This window comes from Raphanus sativus, chromosome 5 (genome assembly GCF_000801105.2).
Source record: "Raphanus sativus cultivar WK10039 chromosome 5, ASM80110v3, whole genome shotgun sequence".
NCBI lineage: Eukaryota > Viridiplantae > Streptophyta > Magnoliopsida > Brassicales > Brassicaceae > Raphanus > Raphanus sativus.
The window spans coordinates 27804454-27823525 of NC_079515.1; the positions used below are offsets into that span (position 1 = coordinate 27804454).

General features: G+C 32.4%; 3 protein-coding genes and 1 long non-coding RNA gene across 6 annotated transcripts; all 4 read left to right on the plus strand.

Annotated features, from left to right (window-relative positions):
• Nucleotides 1-2694: 2694 nt before the first annotated feature.
• LOC108859746 (uncharacterized) lies at nucleotides 2695-3630 on the plus strand. The gene is made up of 2 exons (XR_008934498.1): nucleotides 2695-2903; nucleotides 3022-3630. It is a non-coding gene; the product is annotated as an uncharacterized LOC108859746 (long non-coding RNA).
• A 4575-nt stretch (nucleotides 3631-8205) lies between these two features.
• LOC108862774 (auxin response factor 18) lies at nucleotides 8206-11635 on the plus strand. The gene is made up of 12 exons (XM_018637008.2): nucleotides 8206-8780; nucleotides 8951-9066; nucleotides 9145-9243; nucleotides 9317-9373; nucleotides 9444-9681; nucleotides 9758-9848; nucleotides 9934-10098; nucleotides 10192-10305; nucleotides 10376-10448; nucleotides 10534-10965; nucleotides 11042-11229; nucleotides 11356-11635. The coding sequence occupies exons 1-12, from the start codon at nucleotides 8738-8740 to the stop codon at nucleotides 11468-11470; spliced, it is 1731 nt and encodes a 576-aa protein (XP_018492510.1). The 5' UTR covers nucleotides 8206-8737; the 3' UTR covers nucleotides 11471-11635.
• A 121-nt stretch (nucleotides 11636-11756) lies between these two features.
• On the plus strand, nucleotides 11757-13237 carry LOC108858684 (uncharacterized). 2 transcript variants are annotated; one of them, XM_018632569.2, is made up of 2 exons: nucleotides 11757-12410; nucleotides 12500-13237. In XM_018632569.2, the coding sequence occupies exons 1-2, from the start codon at nucleotides 11910-11912 to the stop codon at nucleotides 12602-12604; spliced, it is 606 nt and encodes a 201-aa protein (XP_018488071.1). In that variant the 5' UTR covers nucleotides 11757-11909; the 3' UTR covers nucleotides 12605-13237. The 2 variants fall into 2 exon arrangements, with proteins under 2 accessions (XP_018488071.1, XP_056867308.1); XM_057011328.1 differs by having other exon boundaries at nucleotides 12792-13233.
• A 2027-nt stretch (nucleotides 13238-15264) lies between these two features.
• LOC108862775 (dof zinc finger protein DOF3.7) lies at nucleotides 15265-17579 on the plus strand. Of its 2 annotated transcripts, XM_018637010.2 has the most exons (3): nucleotides 15265-15490; nucleotides 16144-16654; nucleotides 16739-17579. In XM_018637010.2, exons 1-3 carry the CDS (start codon nucleotides 15467-15469, stop codon nucleotides 17104-17106), a joined length of 903 nt encoding a protein of 300 aa, XP_018492512.1. In that variant the 5' UTR covers nucleotides 15265-15466; the 3' UTR covers nucleotides 17107-17579. The 2 variants fall into 2 exon arrangements, with proteins under 2 accessions (XP_018492512.1, XP_018492511.1); XM_018637009.2 differs by having other exon boundaries at nucleotides 15272-15490; nucleotides 16144-17579.
• Nucleotides 17580-19072: the final 1493 nt, after the last annotated feature.

The window sequence follows — 19072 nt, forward strand, 5'->3', positions numbered from 1 at the left end:
TGGAATCAAAGGCGAGTTGTCTATGTATACTAATTGTTGAGGAACGCATGGAATCTCACTCAACCATTTTAACTCACAAATAAAAGAGAGGATAATGAATGAACAAAACCGAATCTTATATAAGTTAGTCCTACATTGATTAGAGGGAAAAAAATGTTTCGGTTTATAGATACGGATTTGAATGATTCCTTTTCTTTTACTATATCATTAAATCTGTGGAATGGTGTAGTTTAAAAGTTTACTTTACATTTACGAGTAATGAAGTTGATGAATTTAAATTGCGACGAGTGTTATTGTACAGTTTGTCAAAATAGTTCCTAGTTCTGTTAGGCATCTCTAACTCAACTCCATTTTTAACTCCAAAATGGAGTAAAAGTGATTATGCAGTAACATATGCTCCAACCCAACTCCATATCTCACTACATTTTGAAGTTTACTCCATAAATGGAGTAATCTATTTTTTGTTTGTTCATGACTCCATTATGGAGTGAAAAATGGAGTAGGGTTGGAGCAATTTTACTCCATATTCACTTTTACTCCATTTTGGAGGAAAAAATGGAGTTTTACATTGGAGATGCTCTTATAATGCAGATTAAACAATGGTATTAACATGATTGAATGGAGAAGTCCTAAGAAACTGAAAAATAAAATAAATAAATATGTATAGTACTATATAGGATAAGATATTTAACAGGCCAAAAGTCACAAAATAAATAACAGGATTCCTTTCATTTTGATTACTAAACTTATATATATTAAACCAAAAAAAAATCTTATATAATCACAGCAAGCTTGGATATAAAACATTATTCAGAAGAGTTGTACGATAAATAAAGTCTTGTAAATTCACTAAATTATTCCAGCATTCTTCAAATGATCAATAGCAAATGCAGAAGTATAATAGTCTCTCATCCAACTTAAATGTTGCAAATTAAAAATATATAATATAAACAAAAAGTACAAACTCTTTTAATTTTTTTTGATAATAGATCTCAAAAAGATTCTCCCAGATGGGAGCTTGACCTAACGACTAAGTGGGAGTGTAATTAAGTTGGTCGAAAGTGACTCTTTAAACTTTTTAAGTGTAACTGATTTTCTTATTCCAAATTACCTTGATAATTGACAATCTGCGTGACTCACCTCAGGTTGGGAGAAGCAAAGAAAGAGCCAAAGAGTGCAAATGATATGATTACAGCATTTGAATTGTTTGATGTATAATGCAAAACCCCACTTTTTCATATTTGGTAAGTTTGTATAGTTCAGCTCTTTATCTTATCAGATCAGTTTTTCTTGGTCATGTGGTACCAATCAATATATATCTTACGAAATCCCGGCCACATATGTATGGAAATTTACAAAATGATTTTAGTAAATTATGAAGGAAAAAAACCATAAATAGGTAACGTCCTACAAAATTAATGTATCATATATCTTCCACATAAAATGTGTGATCATATGTTCCACATTAAATGTAATTTGATCATTACATATGAGGCATGACTAATGAGAAACGTATTTGAATAGATCATCCTCACTAGGTCACGCACTGTGCTATTTTAACTACGTTTGATGTTTTGAATTATTATGACATGATCTCTAAAAGTCGGTATTTGCATATATGTTTCTTGCAAATCATGCTAATCTTGCAGACTACAATTATTGATCATAGAGATTACCTTTATTAAAACTGAGCTATTCTTGATCATTAGGGCGTCTCTAGACTCTAATGGTAACATCAAAACGAAATAAAACATAAAAAAAAAATCTATCTCCAATAAATACATCACTTTGATGGAAAATAAGTATGTGAATAGTATTACATTATATTTGAGAAAATACTATTTACAAACTTAGTTTGATATTAAACTTTTATATTTGCATAATAATTCTTAAATCTTTGATAATTATTTATTTTATAAAAATTACTTTTGAAACATTTGTATAATATATATACACATACTGATTAAACTTCTTATAACATATAGTTTAATAATTATATATATATATATATAATAAACAGTAACATTAAAAATACATAACTAATATAAAATTCAAAAATCCATAGAAACCCACCACAACATAGAACATGTTTTGATTGATTATTTATAAGAAAGATGTATTAGTAGAATTATTTAAATAAAATTGTACTGTTTTATGTGGTTATGTGATTTTATTAATGCAATAATAATTTGTTTTAATAAATCTAGATTTTAATTAAAAATTAAAATAAATAAACATTATTTAAAAGTTTATTAAATAAAAGATGTTATTAGTTAAGAAGTTAAAAATGAATACATTAGAATTTAAGAAAGTTAAGGAAACTATTAAAATAAATCACAAACTTATTTTAATTTTATATCGTTTTGAAGAAAAAATAAAGCAAACCGGAGATGAGCCTAACAAATTTTAAGTTTTGAGATCTTTTACTCTTTTAGGGAAGGAAGAAAATATTTTCTTTTTGAAGAGACTATTTTTAAGTTCTTAGAGTGATTTAAACAAAAAATTAGTCTAGTTATACCAATTAAAATGCTTCAAAGTCATATTAATAGAGATACAGGGTGGCACAGTAATAATTAAAAAAAATAGATTTGTTTACTGAATAACAAGACCTATGCTACGGTTATTGAAATAACAAGGAAACATAACATATTCTGACCAAAATCCTGACCACCTAATTAGTCAAAAATAATTCCAACCACAAATTAACCATTTCATGACGATTTTAAAAAATGGACAAAAGGTGGTCAGAAATTATTGACGAACCGAACTGGTGACAAAAATGGTCAGTAATTTGTGACCAAGTCTTGACCAATTTATTATCGTCATAAAAATGGTCAGAAATGGATCGAAAAGTGGTCAGATTTTTCTATAATATTGAACCATTTCTTTCAGTTTGTATCGTGGTAAGTGAATGGTCAATAATATCAATTGCTTTCGTTTTAAACGATGTCGTATAGTGAGCTTGCTTGATAAATTCTGATATCTTTAACCTAATCTATTTCTCTTCTTCCTCACTTCCAGCGGCGCATATCTCCCTATCGAGAAGATTCTCAAATGATGGTTACTGGAGAGCAATTTTGGTAAATGTTTCTTTTATATATTTGGATGATTTTCAATGACAGCTTTGTAAATGATTTTCTTAATAAACTTGCGTAAAGTTAAGACTGATTTATTTCTTACACATCAAAGAGATCAACACTCTAGTTTTCATGGTAAGTTTTTTTTTTCATGGTAAGTTAGCTTTCATTGTTAATTGTTTTTTTGTTCTTTCTTATATATTTCTCGTTTTATAGGAAAGTCGTGCAATTAAAGGTAACAGTTTTGGATTTGCAAGATTGCCAGACCCAGGACAACTACCTTCTTCAGCTAGTTTCATGTCTACTTCGGACCAAGCAGAACACAAATGAGAAGAGAGCTAACTTACCATGTAGATGAGCAAATTTCCAGAATTACTTGTTGTAGAAGAAGACGCCACTGAAAAATAGTTCTGTAATAGTTATTTTGCTTGCATTTTTGTGGTTAAAAATTCAGTAACGAGCAATTCTAGCTTTCTTATAATTTTTTTTTAACTTTATGTAAGTATGCTAAGACAATTTCAATATTAATTATTTAGGTTTCAACTTTAAAATTTATTTGATTAGTCATTTATATTTTAAATACAATTTTACTGATTAATAAAATTTAAATAAATAATTAGATAAATTTATTAATAAGTGGTCACAAACTCGTCAAGCAGTCGTTAGGAGCTATTGACCATTTTCTGATGACATTACTGACGACATTCCTAACCATATATGTGGTCACAAATTATTGACCACTTTCTGATCAAAACATATTTCTGACGGACGATTTTTGACGACTAAAAATGGTTAGAAATTGGACAGAAAGACCCGTTTCTGACCAAGTTCTGTCGGATATAGTCGTCAAAATTTGAACTATTTCTTGTAGTGTAGGTTCCACCCAAAAAAGCAATATGCAATATGTATATAAAAAGTTTCAGGTGTTATATATATATATGTGTATTAAGAACTCTACAAATTTCTAATATCATGTATATAAACACTGAAAGAAGGGGTGTATCGCCAAATGGTGAAAATATACAAATAATTTACAATAACTATATGTATGAACTTTTTTAGAATGTACGAACTTTCAAAAATAAATAAATTAATTGCAAGGCTGAATATATTTACGACAATATTGGAATAAAATCTTTATTTGTCGACTAGATTAGACTAATAGCATTTGAAGGATAATCTCAATACAATGAATCTGCAGTTTGATGGTAAAAATATGGTAAGAACACATTATTCAGTTGATCTCCAAATGAAAAAATAAAAAAATTGGGCAGCAACATAATTAATAATTATAACCTTGTTTTCGTATTCATATTTTAAAAGAAGATAGGACCACAATGATATGTTTCGACAACTTTTCGTTCTCCTTTCAGCAATATAACAAATAAGAATCGTTGATTAATTCAATATATGATTAATATAATATAAGCATATTCGTTTATTCTTGTTTACTGACGTGGCCAGTGACGACTATGACTAAACAAGTGATTAACTATATTATCAAATAATCAATGTAGCATAACAGTAACTAAGAAGAATAAACAAAAATAAAATAAAAAAATGTTGTGTAATGGATTCCACTACACCACTAAGCAATTATCTAATAAAAGTTAATTAACTAATATATGTATCATTATTATTCCCACCCATGGGTTCATATTCACTTTGAATGGTCATATATTCCTAATCATATTTATCTAATTTTATGAGTATTTTGTGTTTAAATATTTACAACTTGAGAGAATATCCGCCGCAGCAGTTAGTTAGATTAATCACTGCTTAAAAGTAGATGCTCGAGAAAAAGGTGGTTTGTTAACGCAACTAAAAATGACGTCCAAATTAGCCATTTGTGATATGCAAGCATGAAATCCCATGCATGATAAAGAATCACTTCGAAAATTAATTTAATTGATGTGAATAATTATCTATGGTAATTTCATACTCTTGCCTTTTCTAATATTGTTATATTTTACTCTGATTTCATCCTTGGTGTTGAAATTATATTCTTTCAAATCTCCTCGTCACTTCGCAAAGATTTTCCCGTTCAATATTATATATTGCACTGTTTAAACGTTTTCTGGTTTGGAATGCCTTTGCGTAGTCTTATAATTTGTCTTGTAATGCGTTCCTATAGTTTTATAAAGTGATGTTATAAAGTGATGCATAAATATTGTAATTGTGTTTCGTAGACCATATGTCAATAACTAGGCAGATAACTAACAGTTTTTTGACTGGTGATATCTAGAGGCTAACCAAATGGCGTAACATTTTTTTGGCTATGGCGTAACATAAAACGTCGTTCTACGGTTCTATCCAAAACACCACGAAGAATAGTTTTCAAAATAGATTTTGCTGAGATAATTTGTCTTATACTTTTTCACTATTTTATCATGCAGTATTGAAATACTATTCAAGGGAAGATTATAAAAGTAATCAGTTGTGAAATAGTTAACGTCTTCCAGCCTTCTAGCTAGGTATAACTGAAACCCAATATTTATAAGAGTCGTGTTGCAAGTATTCCATTATAGTATATGAAAACAACGTTGTAGTATCGCATTCATTATCATTGGGGAAAACAAAGAAACGAGAAAAAAAAATAGGGAGAGAAGAGTTTCATGGAAGAGAACAAGTTTTCTTCCTCTGTAATTGTGAAAACTAGTGGACAAGTAAGCATTTTACACGTGTCGTTCTTGAATATGACCTAACAGCGTGGCAATCTCTCTAACTCTGACGTGTCGGGATGGGACCACTTTCTCTTCCGACACTTCGGCATGGCTTTTCACATTCACTTTTCTCTTCCCATCCTCGTTTGAGAAGCGCGTCTTCCCCACACTCTTTCCTTCTCCAGTTAATAATGTTCTCTCTTTTTTTTGAACTTATAACATATTTTTTCCTGCAACGATAATTCTACTGATCTGTAAGAGTGATTTCACTGATATATATCGAGTTATTTGCTGCAAACAACAGAGCGCGTGAAGAAGATGTATAAAATGGACACTCGGAACTGACTCGGCACGTGCTAACATAACTCGCTCCGGTTCCCAAGACGCTCGTCCCATAAAGAGTCATGGCTGTGGCTTGTGCCGTTGTGCGAGTGTGGGTGTTAGCCATAACTGTGGGTCCAATTTAAGATTCATCGATTTATGATACATAAAATCGGAACTTACAAGAAAATTAAAAAAGAAAAAACTCGCCGGGATAAGCCGACACCTTTGCATGCCACGATCCAGACATAAGGAAAATAGACGATTTGGGTAACTCCACCGTCAAGTCTTGAAGGAAACGGGATCAGTTGTAACGTTTAGGCTACATCATCGTCTTTATACAGACGGCTAAGAGTGATCCTCACTTGTTAAATGCACCACCGTACGTTTTGCAAGTTAAACCACGGTTTAAAAGTTCGTAGTTAAGACTTTAAGACAGATCAAAGCAGCTCCGTAATAATTAATACTAGATTTTGACCCGCGCTTCGAAAGCGCCGGTATTATTTTTCACTTTTATGAAATATATTATTTATTTGTAATTATTGAATGTATTTATCTTAGTAAAACTTTTTTATAATAAATTCAACACATAGAGTGTCTCTGGTAAACTATGTGTTTCTCTGATTTTGTTTTATTATCTCTCCAATTAATATATTTATCTCGCTTGTTGTTAAAATAAATGATTTTATAACGCAACTGTACAATACTTTTACATTGATATTTTGTTTAAATAATATGACATATTTATATATTAATTAATATAGAAATACCCTGAACGGATTTAACAGAACCCAAACAGATTCGAAACAAACCCGAATGGATACCTGAACGTCCAGCCCTAGTCATAATTCGAAATGAAATTTAGAAATATATGAACAGAGCTGAAATCTTTGACTCCGGAAACCCAAAACCCAAACAAATCTGAAACGAACCGGAATTGATACCTGAACGCTCAGCCCTAGTCACTATTATAGTATTATGTATCATATATATGTCATCATATAATTAATTGTATTGGTTCATCATATAAATAATCAAAATAATTAATAGTATTTTATATGTATCATCTTATAAATAATCACATATATTATATTCTTAAAGTTTAATGTGAAATATAAAAACCACAATTTAAGTTGGTATATGAAATTAATCTTTTTGTTGTATTTTTCTTATATTTATTGAAAACATTTTTTTAATAATGGTTATTGGAAAATATTTTTAGTAAAAATAAACTTTTGAATATATGCATATTTTAAATCAATTTTTGATAAAAATAAACTTTAAATTATTATTTGATTTGAAATATGTATATAAAATTTAAATTTTATTTTATGATTATTTTAGACAAAACAATGTTTTAGGTAATTAGATTAGTCCATTTTGGATATTTTAAAACTGATATACTTTTATCCATGTTTCAAATTGTATTTTTTTGCATTAGTTTTCTATGAGTTATTATAAATTTTATGTTACTTTTTTAAAAAAATTGAACTCTTGAAATTTTTATATTTGACTAAACTAAATAAGGTAATAATACTGTTTTTAAAAATTGTTTTATATAATATACTACTTATATTTCAGTTTGTGTTTTTATTTTTACCATAAAGAATTGTAAATATAGTGACAAAATTTTAAATAAAAAGAAATATAGAAAGAATGTTGTTTAATTTATTGTAAAACAATAGCTAAACTTTTAAATAAAAAGAAGTATTAAATATGTTATTCATGTTTCTAAACAATTCTCATTTGTTATTAATTTATTGAAAATACAATGGCTAAATGTGTAAATAAAATAAAATACACATCTCTACTATCCATGTTTCCAAACATATCTCATTTATTCTACTATCTATGTTTCCAAATATATCTCATTTATTATACTATCCTTGTTTCCAAACATCTCCAATTTGTACTTCAACTTTAATAATATAGATGTAACAGTGTTATTCTTCCTATACTTTTTGCAGTCTTAAATACACTTTTAAAAATTCGGACCAAAAATAAATAAATTATAATACTCGGAAACAAAATTCTGTTTCCTTTTTAGAGCTGACATGACAATCTTTTTTTAATTTAAGAAAATTTCAATAAATGAATATATATATAGAGAGTTTCAACTGAAGTTTACAGAGGGTGTAAATGACAGGTACGCAGAATCTTAACTAATAGAAAGAAGTATATATTTATTTATATATATAGATATACTCGCATATACATACGAGAGTGTGAATCTTTTGCATGATACCGTGAGACTTCTTCAACAACAAAAAAAAGGAAGCAGCTTTGGTTTGCTGCAGATCGGGGTTAGGTAAGGGAGAAGTAAGCAAAGGTGGAAGAAAAACGGCGAGGAGTTTGTGATTGCTGAGGCAAAACAACACGGAATCTGAGAGGATCGGTTTCGTGGCTGAAACTTGAAAGCAAAAGGAGAGAGATTAAATATCTAACAGTGTCTGAATGATTTTCTGTAATGAATACGGACTTAATAACCGTCCGTTGGTGTCCTGAATGCAAAAAAAGAAGCGAAAAGTTTTTAGCTTTTTATAACTTTTCTTTCTTCTCTCTTTCTCTCTCTCTGTTTCTTTCATGAGGGTTAAGCCTAGTGTTTAGCGCGTGAAGGGCTTTTTTTTTTCTTCCTCTGCTTCTTCTTCTTCTTGTATCTTCATCTGGGTTTCTTCAATGGCGAATGTAGATGGAGATGATTCCAGAAGTTCTTCCCCAAGTGAGTCAAAGTTTCATTTTTTTGTTGTTGTTGTTGTTGTTGTTGTTGTTGTCTTCATCATTGACTCTGTTTTATGCTCTGTAATTAGCTCATGTAATTTCTCAAAGTTTACATTTTTACTTCTTCTTGTTTGTGCCTCCGAAATGTAAGTTTGTTTGTTTGATTTTTAGGTACTTATCAGGATCAGCTATATACAGAGCTGTGGAAAGCTTGTGCAGGTCCATTAGTGGATGTTCCTCTTACTAGAGAAAGAGTTTTCTACTTCCCTCAGGGTCACATGGAACAAGTATGTGTCTCTACCAAATTAATCTTCTTTTTTTTTACTTTTTCGAATTATCTTTCTGAATTGTGGTTTTTTTTGCAGCTTGTGGCCTCAACTAATCAAGGAATTGAATCAGAGAAAATACCTGATTTTAAACTTCCTCCCAAGATACTCTGCCAAGTTCTTAATGTGACGTTAAAGGTAAAAACTTTATCATAAACCCTTGCTTGTCCCCTCTTCTTGTAAATTCACCTCAATCTGTTTTGATGTATAGGCGGAGCATGAAACAGATGAAGTTTACGCTCAGATCACATTGAAACCAGAGGAAGATGTAAGTTCTGTAAAAAGTTTTGAGCTTTGTTAATTTGATTAGAAAAGTGATTTTTTTTTCTTTCTTGCAGCAAAGTGAACCCACGAGTCTTGATCAACCTATTGTTGAACCTGCAAAGCAAATGTTCCACTCGTTTGTAAAGATTCTAACAGCTTCAGACACAAGCACTCATGGTGGTTTCTCTGTTCTTCGTAAACACGCCACTGAATGCTTGCCTCCCTTGGACATGACACAAGCTATTCCTACTCAGGAACTTGTGACTAGAGATCTTCATGGGTTTGAGTGGAGGTTTAAGCATATTTTCAGAGGTAATTAACACTAAAATCTTGTATATATATTTTTGGACTAAATGAGAAATGAGAGTTGTTTTTTTGTTGGTTTTAGGACAACCTAGGAGACATTTGCTTACTACAGGTTGGAGTACATTTGTTTCCTCAAAAAGACTTGTAGCTGGAGATGCTTTTGTGTTCTTGAGGTACTACTACTACTACTACTACTTCTCCTAAAACTTTACTAGTCTTGTTTTAGTTTTTAATGAAATTCATCATTTGTGTTCTTAGGGGTGAGAATGGGGATTTGAGAGTTGGAGTGAGGCGTTTAGCTAGGCATCAGAACACGATGCCTGCTTCGGTTATCTCGAGTCAGAGCATGCATTTGGGAGTCCTGGCTACAGCTTCTCATGCTGTAAACACCCAAACAATGTTTCTTGTGTTTTACAAGCCTAGGTATGGTGTTACATGATGCTCTTTGCTATATTCAACATTAATTCTCTTAGGACTTTTAGATTTTAAGACAAAAATGTTTTCTGTCTTTTCAAGGATAAGCCAATTCATAGTAGGAGTGAACAAGTACATAGAGGCCATGAAGCATGGTTTTTCTCTTGGTACAAGGTTCAGAATGAGATTTGAAGGAGAAGAGTCTCCTGAGAGAATGTAAGATTCTTTATTTGTTTATGATCATTAGTTCAGTGTTCTTGATTGTGAATGGTTGAGTTTCTTTCAGATTTACTGGTACTATTGTGGGAGTTGGAGATCTATCTTCACAATGGCCAGCTTCTACATGGAGATCATTGCAGGTTCACTTAACCATTCCATGTTTTTTCAGAAAAGAACCATTGTAACTCCTACATGTAAACAATCTTTCTTTCTTTCTCTGTTTAGGTCCAATGGGATGAGCCAACAACAGTTCAGAGACCAGACAAAGTCTCACCATGGGAGATTGAGCCGTTCTTGCCATCTTCCCCAGTTTCAGCACCTGCTCAACAATCACAACCCAAAAGCAAGCGGTCAAAACCCATTGAATCATCGGTTTTGAGTCCAGGTCAAGCTAGTTTCTTCCCTCAGAGCCAAGATCCCACCAAAGCATCCCTTAAACAGTTCCAAGCTGAAGCTCTTCCTCCTCCTCTTCCTCCTCCTCCCGCTAGTTGTAGCTATAGGTTGTTTGGATTTGATCTCACAAGCAATCCTCCTGCTCCAATACCTCCAGACAAGCAACCGGTAGATACTTGCGGAGCTGCCAAGTGTCAAGACCCCATCACTCCAACCTCAGCTAATGAGCCAAAGAAGCAACAAACATCACGGACTCGAACCAAAGTAAAATCATCTTCTATCACTTTCATATACATTATTGGGACAAAGTTCTGACAAATGTGGTTTTTCCTTTTGGAAGGTGCAAATGCAAGGGATAGCTGTTGGTCGTGCGGTTGATTTAACGCTGTTGAAATCATATGATGAACTAATTAAGGAGCTTGAGGAGATGTTTGAGATTCAAGGACAGCTTCTTCCTCGAGACAAATGGATCGTTGTCTTCACAGATGATGAAGGTGACATGATGCTCGCCGGAGATGATCCTTGGAAGTAAGTAAAAAGTACTCGAGAGTAGTAGTAAACCGTTTTCGGTTCAGTTAAAATCAATTAATATGAAGTAAACCGGTGCTGGTTTCGTAAAGTAATTATTGAATGTTTTGGTTTTTTGTGGTGCAGTGAGTTTTGCAAGATGGCGAAGAAGATATTTATATATTCGAGCGATGAGGTTAAGAAAATGACGAGGAGGATGAAGAGTTGTTCGTCGTTAGAGAATGAAGTAAGCATGGATTAATAATCGTCATTATGAAGTGATTAATCGGTCATTAGGTGTGAGAGATTTAGCTGTTGTTAATTAATGTTATTCGGCGACCTGGTTTTAGTTAACTCTGGTCGCAAGGTTCTGTCTCTAAAGACTCAAGATTTTCACTCTTGTGTATATATAAAGTCTTTCATGGTGTTTGGGCCTTTGTTCATCATAATGGGCTAATGGGCCGTCTTGTTGTAGATGTAGTTGGGGGTTGTGAGGTGAATTTATTCCGACTAATCTTCTCAACAAAAAGAGTATGGTTTGACTTTCAGTTTCAAGATATAGTTTATTGTTGGTAACGTCAACAACATTACCAACAAACAAGAACGTACGTTGTGATTATAATAACTACCTAGGTATATTAAGAATCCATTGTCTTCTTCTTCTTGGAACGATCATAAGCATCAACAAAAACTTTGTGATTATGGGCTCTGAAAAAGAGGAAGACGATATTGAAGAAGAGGAGTTGATAAGAACATCTAAACTTCAACTTGTCTTGGCGGCGAAATCGAGAAAACAAGAGTACACTTCATCACCAGTGATAAGTCATCACGTGTCACTATCACTCTGGTCTTCCCCTGATGACTTATCACACTCTCGCGCTTCGGTTCCTTTCTCATGGGAAGAAGAACCTGGTAAGCCTAAACAAGATACTCTTCTTAGAGCTCCTCCTAGTTACCCCAAGCATCTTCATTTGCCTCCGAGGCTGCTTGAACTTACCAAAACGCCTCTGTCTTCGGGTCATCCTCATTATCTCGAAGCGTTGAAACGGTGGTTCCGGTTGAAGAAAGATAGAGCTAATGATCATGACGTGGTTGGACTGTGCAGTTTTGCCGTTTCATGGGAAAATAAAAACGATATGAATATCACAAGAACGAGAAGTCGTCTCCATTGTCTCTCTGACGTCGCTAGGTGTTATTCATGGGTAATGTAACCTTTGGTTTCTTTCTGTTCTATGTCAGGAAAATGTTTTATTTTTTGTCTGAAAATATTGCTTGTCTTGTCACAAAACAGATATATACAGTGGCGGAGGTAGCCTTTAGGGAGGGGGGTCACTTGACCCCTATGAATTTTTATGACAACAATTTTACTTGTATTTTTGGTTTAAAAAACTGGTAAAATGCTGTAAAATTAGTACAATGACCCCGGTAATATTTTCTCAAAGTACACTTAAATCTATGTTTCAGTTTTGTTGACCCCGGTAAACTTTGTGGCTGGCTCCGCCACTGGATATATATATATATATATATATATAATATATATATATATCACGTAGCCATGTTTGTATCTTCTTTGGTTCTTGCAGGAAGTTCCATGGAAGAAGAAGAAGAAGAAGCTGAAAAGAGATGTCATTTGTCGTACAGTTTGAGAGATGCTGCGTTCATAAATTGTCACCAGAGTTTGATACACCGTTTCGTTGGATACTCGTCTAGTGCACCACCAAGTACTTACCTGGGCTTCTACAGGCCTCACATACTGGCCCAATAAAATTAATACCGAATTTTAAGTTCTCAACTTTTTCATGATCGAGCTGGATTCGAATGTATGGTTGGTCAATAGATATATATCACATGGAAGAAGATAGCATGTTGCGATAAAGTACCGTGGGCCATATAGAATGCCCTAATAATGCATAATTAGTGGCTAGGATCATGTGATTCTTTCAGATGCGATCATCATTACATCAAAGCGGTCCAATAAATTACTTTTTTGTATAAGTTCGGTGGCTACGATTCTTAAGACATATTCTATTCAATATACATACACCTGAATGTTACGTTGAGCCTAGTTTGCTTATTAGTGGTGTTAAACCACGAGACGTTGTAGGTCGTTTTAAGGCTGGAGAGTGAAACGGCAGGCAAGGTGAACCTAGCAGCACTAAACGACACGAGAGATTGAGGAGAGAGAGAGTATTGTGTGGAAGAGGGTATTTGGTTGGGTTGGAAAGACATGTGTCTACGTCAGAAACGATTTAATCAAAGAAACAGTCCTTTAGATTTATAAAAAAGCTAATTATTTCAATCACGCCCTAAAACTAGGTCCCATCCACTTCCTTTTTGTCGCTTCCTGTCGGTCCTTCTCCAATTCTTCTCTGATCCCTCATCTTCTGAATTATATGCACTGATAGCCAAACTTTTTTTTTAACATAGTATACCAATGTGTTTCTATATATTAAGCAATATAACCAAGATTTTCCTATGACTAGTTTTATTTTCTTTAGCATTTGATTGTATCAATATAAAAACTCTTAGTTATAATGCTCAATTGTAACTGATATGATTTAATACATTTTGCAACCATCATTGACTACAATAAAGCAGGTTGGATAGTTATGGTTTATTAACACGTGATTAATATTTTTTGAATGGGTCGTGCAATATGGTTTGTTTAAAAGCTCTTTTCTTGAACAATTGTTTGTTTAAAAGTTTCTTTGTATTTTTTGTATTGTCTCGATTTTCAGTTTATGTGCTTTTTACAAACTTTTATTATAATTATATATCTGATTAACGCGACATTTGTTATCGCTTTACCGATTTAAGAATATGATCATAATAACTTTATTTGCCATGTGTTGTATAATAAAGCAGAACAATTGAAATAAAGGGTGAATTTTTCGTGCTACTTTATTCCTAGAAATAACATAATAAAATAAACTGTTAGAAAAAATAAACTGTTACAAAAAAAACAATAAAGTAAAATAAAGTAGTACGTCCGAAGAATAATCAATAATCCCTAATTACAGTCAACTTATTTATAGTATTTTATATAAAGCTTAAACGAAAAACCATATGTGCTTTATAGACCATGTTAAGTCAGATATTTATTATAAATTAATCACGCAATTAGAATTTCAAGTTCACCACAGAACTTCGCAACCTAATCTACACATTCTTAATAAATAAATTAAAGAGAAAATATATATTTTTAACGTCAATTATATGATATACATACACGTAGAGATTATGTTTGATCAAAAAAAAAAATACACGTAGAGTCTATGTTGTTGTTTTTACTTTTTCACTAAACTGTACGGGTTTTGAAATTGACGGATCGTAAGCTAAAAAGATAATTTAAAATCAAATGGATGGGCGGGAATAGTATACAACTCATAATTCCACTGACGCTTTGTATTATTACGACACAAAAATAATGAGTAACCAGCAAGAATATATAGTATAACATAATAATATTCCCCATCTATATTTATATATAGTTTTACTAGCTACGAATAGTTGATGGTAAATACAGAATACACTATCACAAACTACAAATCATCCACAACTTTATATTTTTCATAAACTCAGTATCAACTGAGAGTTATTGTATCTTTTTGGTTAAGTTGTGATTAAATGAGAGTCTAACCACCACCTAGGGAGTATAGATATATAAGTATGTAACATGGATATGAGAAGCTGGAAAGTAAAAAAAACGACCAACAGTTTAGTGAAAAGTGGGTAAAACTGAAAACTACAATATTCAAGTAGTTTAGTTTTGGGGATATAGGTAAACTCATTAGCTCATCCAAAAAGCCCCGTAAAAGGGTATCCAAAGAGAATGCTCAATGAATTTACTTCAATATTTGAACTCCATATATATTGAAGAATATAATAGATAATCACTAATTTTATTGAGCCAACCAATTATATAAATATAAATTTTTTAGCCTATTTTTTTCTTTTAAAATACATAAAGAGGGACCAGAAAAGAACTAGAGAGGGAGGCCATGGGACATTATTATCACTAGTCAAAAACAACAAACCCTTCTTTTGATTTTTAGTATTAAATATTAAATTTTAGTTTTGCAGGTTTCTTCTCTTCTTCCTTCCTTCCTCTTTTTTCATCATTCATAAAGTGAAAGCTCACGCATAGAGCCATACCGTCCCAAAAAAAGAAGAAGCAAAAGTCCAAAAAAAACTCTCCAAAACATTCTCTCTTTGCTCTTTAGTCTCTCTCTCTCTGCCTTTCTCTTTGTCAAAGTTCATGGATGCTACGAAGTGGACGCAGGTACGTCCAAAAGATCTCTCTTTGCTATATCTGTTTGTTTCTTCTTCTCTAATTCTCTCCCTCTCTCTCTCTCTCTCTATATATATATATATCCATACAAACATAGTCATGTACGTATATACTTGTACATGTATGTTGTAGAACATAATTTCTTGTGATGCTTCTTGTGGTTATACGTATATCTAGTCTTGAGAGAGATATGTCTATGAGTACTTTCTTATTTGGATTTGTTTTTACATATGAATATTTGCATGGGAGATTATCCCTTTCAAAAGTTTTGAAAGGAGTTAAAGAAACTTTTGTTCTCTACAAGTTCACCTTTTATGTGATTAATTATAGATTTTGATTACTAATGGATAAAAAGGCATGATTTGTTATTTACCTTTTGTTCTTGGTGCTCAGGTCTTACAAAATTGTTTTTCTATACCGTGCTTTTCCTTTTCAGAATTAATTCTCCTTTAAAGCACCGACGATATAACCACAAAACCCTAAGTTTTTTTTTCTTTCAGTTGAACTTTATTATTACCCAAATTTTACTTAATTATCACCAAAACCTAATCTTGGCGAGCTTCAGGACTCGTTTTTTCAACTTTTTTTTATTGTTCTGTTTGACATGGTTTGTGATTCATTAGATCTCATCTTAACTATTATAGGGCTTTCAAGAAATGATCAATGTAAAACCAATGGATCAAATGATTTCAAACACCAACAACAACAACACATCGCAACAACAACAAACAACATTCATGGCCACCACAACAAGGCCAAACGCCACCGCAGCTAACGTCGGCTCCGGCGGAAACAACAACAATACGGCTACTACGATGGAAAGTAGAAAGGCCCGACCGCAAGAGAAAGTAAACTGTCCAAGATGTAACTCAACGAATACGAAGTTCTGTTATTACAACAACTACAGTCTCACGCAACCAAGATACTTCTGCAAAGGCTGTCGAAGGTATTGGACTGAAGGTGGCTCTCTTCGTAACGTCCCTGTTGGAGGCAGCTCAAGAAAGAACAAGAAATCCTCAACACCTTTAGCTTCACATTCCAACCCCAAGCTTCCAGATCTAAACCCACCGGTTCTTTTCTCAAGCCAAATCCCTAATAAATCGTCAAAAGATCTCAACTTGTTGTCTTTCCCGGTCATGCAAGATCATCATCATGGTATGTCTCAGTTTCTTCATATGCCCAAGATCGAGAACAACAATACATCATCTTCAATCTATGCTTCATCATCTCCTGTCTCAGCTCTCGAGCTTCTAAGATCCAATGGAGTCTCTTCAAGAGGAATGAACACGTTCTTGCCTGGTCAAATGTTGGATTCAAACTCAGTCATTTACTCATCTTTAGGGTTTCCAACAATGGTTGATTACAAACAGAGTAACAATAACCTTTCGTTCTCCATTGATCATCATCAAGGGATTGGAAATAACACCATCAACAGTAACCAAAGACCTGAAGATAATAATCATGCTGATGACATGAATGGAGCAAGTAGGGTTTTGTTCCCCTTTTCAGACATGAAAGAGCTTTCGAGCACAGCCCAAGACAAGAGTCATGGTAATAATACATATTGGAGTGGGATGTTCACTAATACAGGAGGATCTTCGTGGTGAAAAAGGTTAAAAGAGATCATGAAATTATTGGTTTTTCTCCTCTTTTTCACCTTTTAAACTCCTTATTTACTATATTTTTACTTTGATGATCTTTTGTTCTTTCTCACATGGGGTACTTTAGTTAAAGTTGTCAGGAATTAGTTTACAGAATGTCTTTTTCATTCCTTCTTTCTGGTTTTATTTTTAAATTGTAATAGTGTGTGATGATAATTTTATTTAGTATTGAGGAGTGAGTGTCGAGGGATATATCATAGGAGGGTAGAAGAATAAGTGAATATGAGGGCATTGTGTAATCAGTGAGATCTGTATTCATCATTTCTTCTATTTGCAGAAGTATTTGTGTAATTCCTTCGTCTTTATTTTTAATCAGTTTCATATTATATTTAAGTGGTGTAAACATAAGTTTGGTAGATTTTTATTTTGGTTTACCGCATAAGTTTTCATATATTTACCATCTAATATAGTCACTGTTGTAATATTATTTCATCACTTATTTTTAGTGACGAGCCAAATATATATGTAATTATGTATGCTGCTGATTGTTGGATGGATAGCAGCAGCGAGTGATTACAATGGAACCACTAAGCTATAATATAACATAAGATGACCAAAAATATGATTGTGGTAACGAGAATGCTAGCAACAATTCTGTTAGTTGATTTTGCCTACAAACGAAACATGTATGTAAGTGATTCGATGTATCGCAGTGAGTGATAGATATATAGAACCATGGGGAAAATGTAATTGAAATGTTGGTAATAGTGGAATTTGAGCCCCCAACAAAAAAAAAGAGCCCCCAACAAAATATGGTAAAAATAATTAAATATTCCACGCTGATATTCGTATTTGAAAACTGATAGTGAGCGCATCAGTTGAAACTTCAAAACTGATTGATGGTATAACCAGAACTCAAAGCATGTGAATAGAATTACTTTTCTCAGAAATTTCAGCTTTTCAGTTTATATAATTCACATTATTATCTTTTTACATGAAAATAGTTGGCAATACTTATTAAACAACGACTCCCAATACTAGTAAATTTGTTGGAGTAATTAATTTATAGAATGCGCCCATGCTAGTAAATTCCATCCAAATTATGTGTTATCGTTGTTTTCTCCAGTAATTTGTGTGTTGTCAATTTGTCATAATCCAGTAGCGATACCATTTGCAACGCAAAACATATCTCAATAATACAAGTATTATTTTAAGTTCAGAATTTATATAACGGGTGGTAAAAATAAGTAAATATGATTAGAATGATTATCCACGAAGAGTCATGATTATCGAATCCCAAAGCATCACATTTTGGGGAAACATTTATATTTTTATAGAGCTCTTCAGCTTTTTGACTTTTGTGTCCGTGCATGAACTTGCAATGTTTTATCCCCTTTAATACGTAAAAAATATCAATACGTACGTCCCTTTTAACAGAGCGGTATTATATCAAGCCAAATGAGAGTTTTATACGAATTAATATTCTAAACAACCATTTAAAATAGACAAAAAATTATGAAAACTAGTGTTGTTTTGATTGAATGGAGAATTATTAACAAATTTTATATAAGAAATTTTAAGCTGGTAATTAACTCACTAACATCTTTTTTATATGCCTAACCTGCTCCAACTAAAGCCGTTTGAATATTAATTAACTTAATAGTTTGTAGTATGTGTGGATCTGCAAAACTTGGTCGTATTAATTAATCATCATCATTTGTAGTTTAAAAGTAATTAAATCCCTTGAAGCAAACACCTACTAAGATTGAGAGAAGAAGGGTTCAAAGCCTGTCTTAAGTATAATTATATTTGTTTTTTCAAAAAAAAAAAGATTGAGAGAAGAAAACAAACTTTTCTTCATTTCTCGTTATTACCAGTTTCAATTAGGGCTGGGCAAAAAATCCAAACCCGAAAAACCGAACCGAACCCGATCCGAAAAAGTAGCACCGAACCCGAACCGAAATTGATTAAA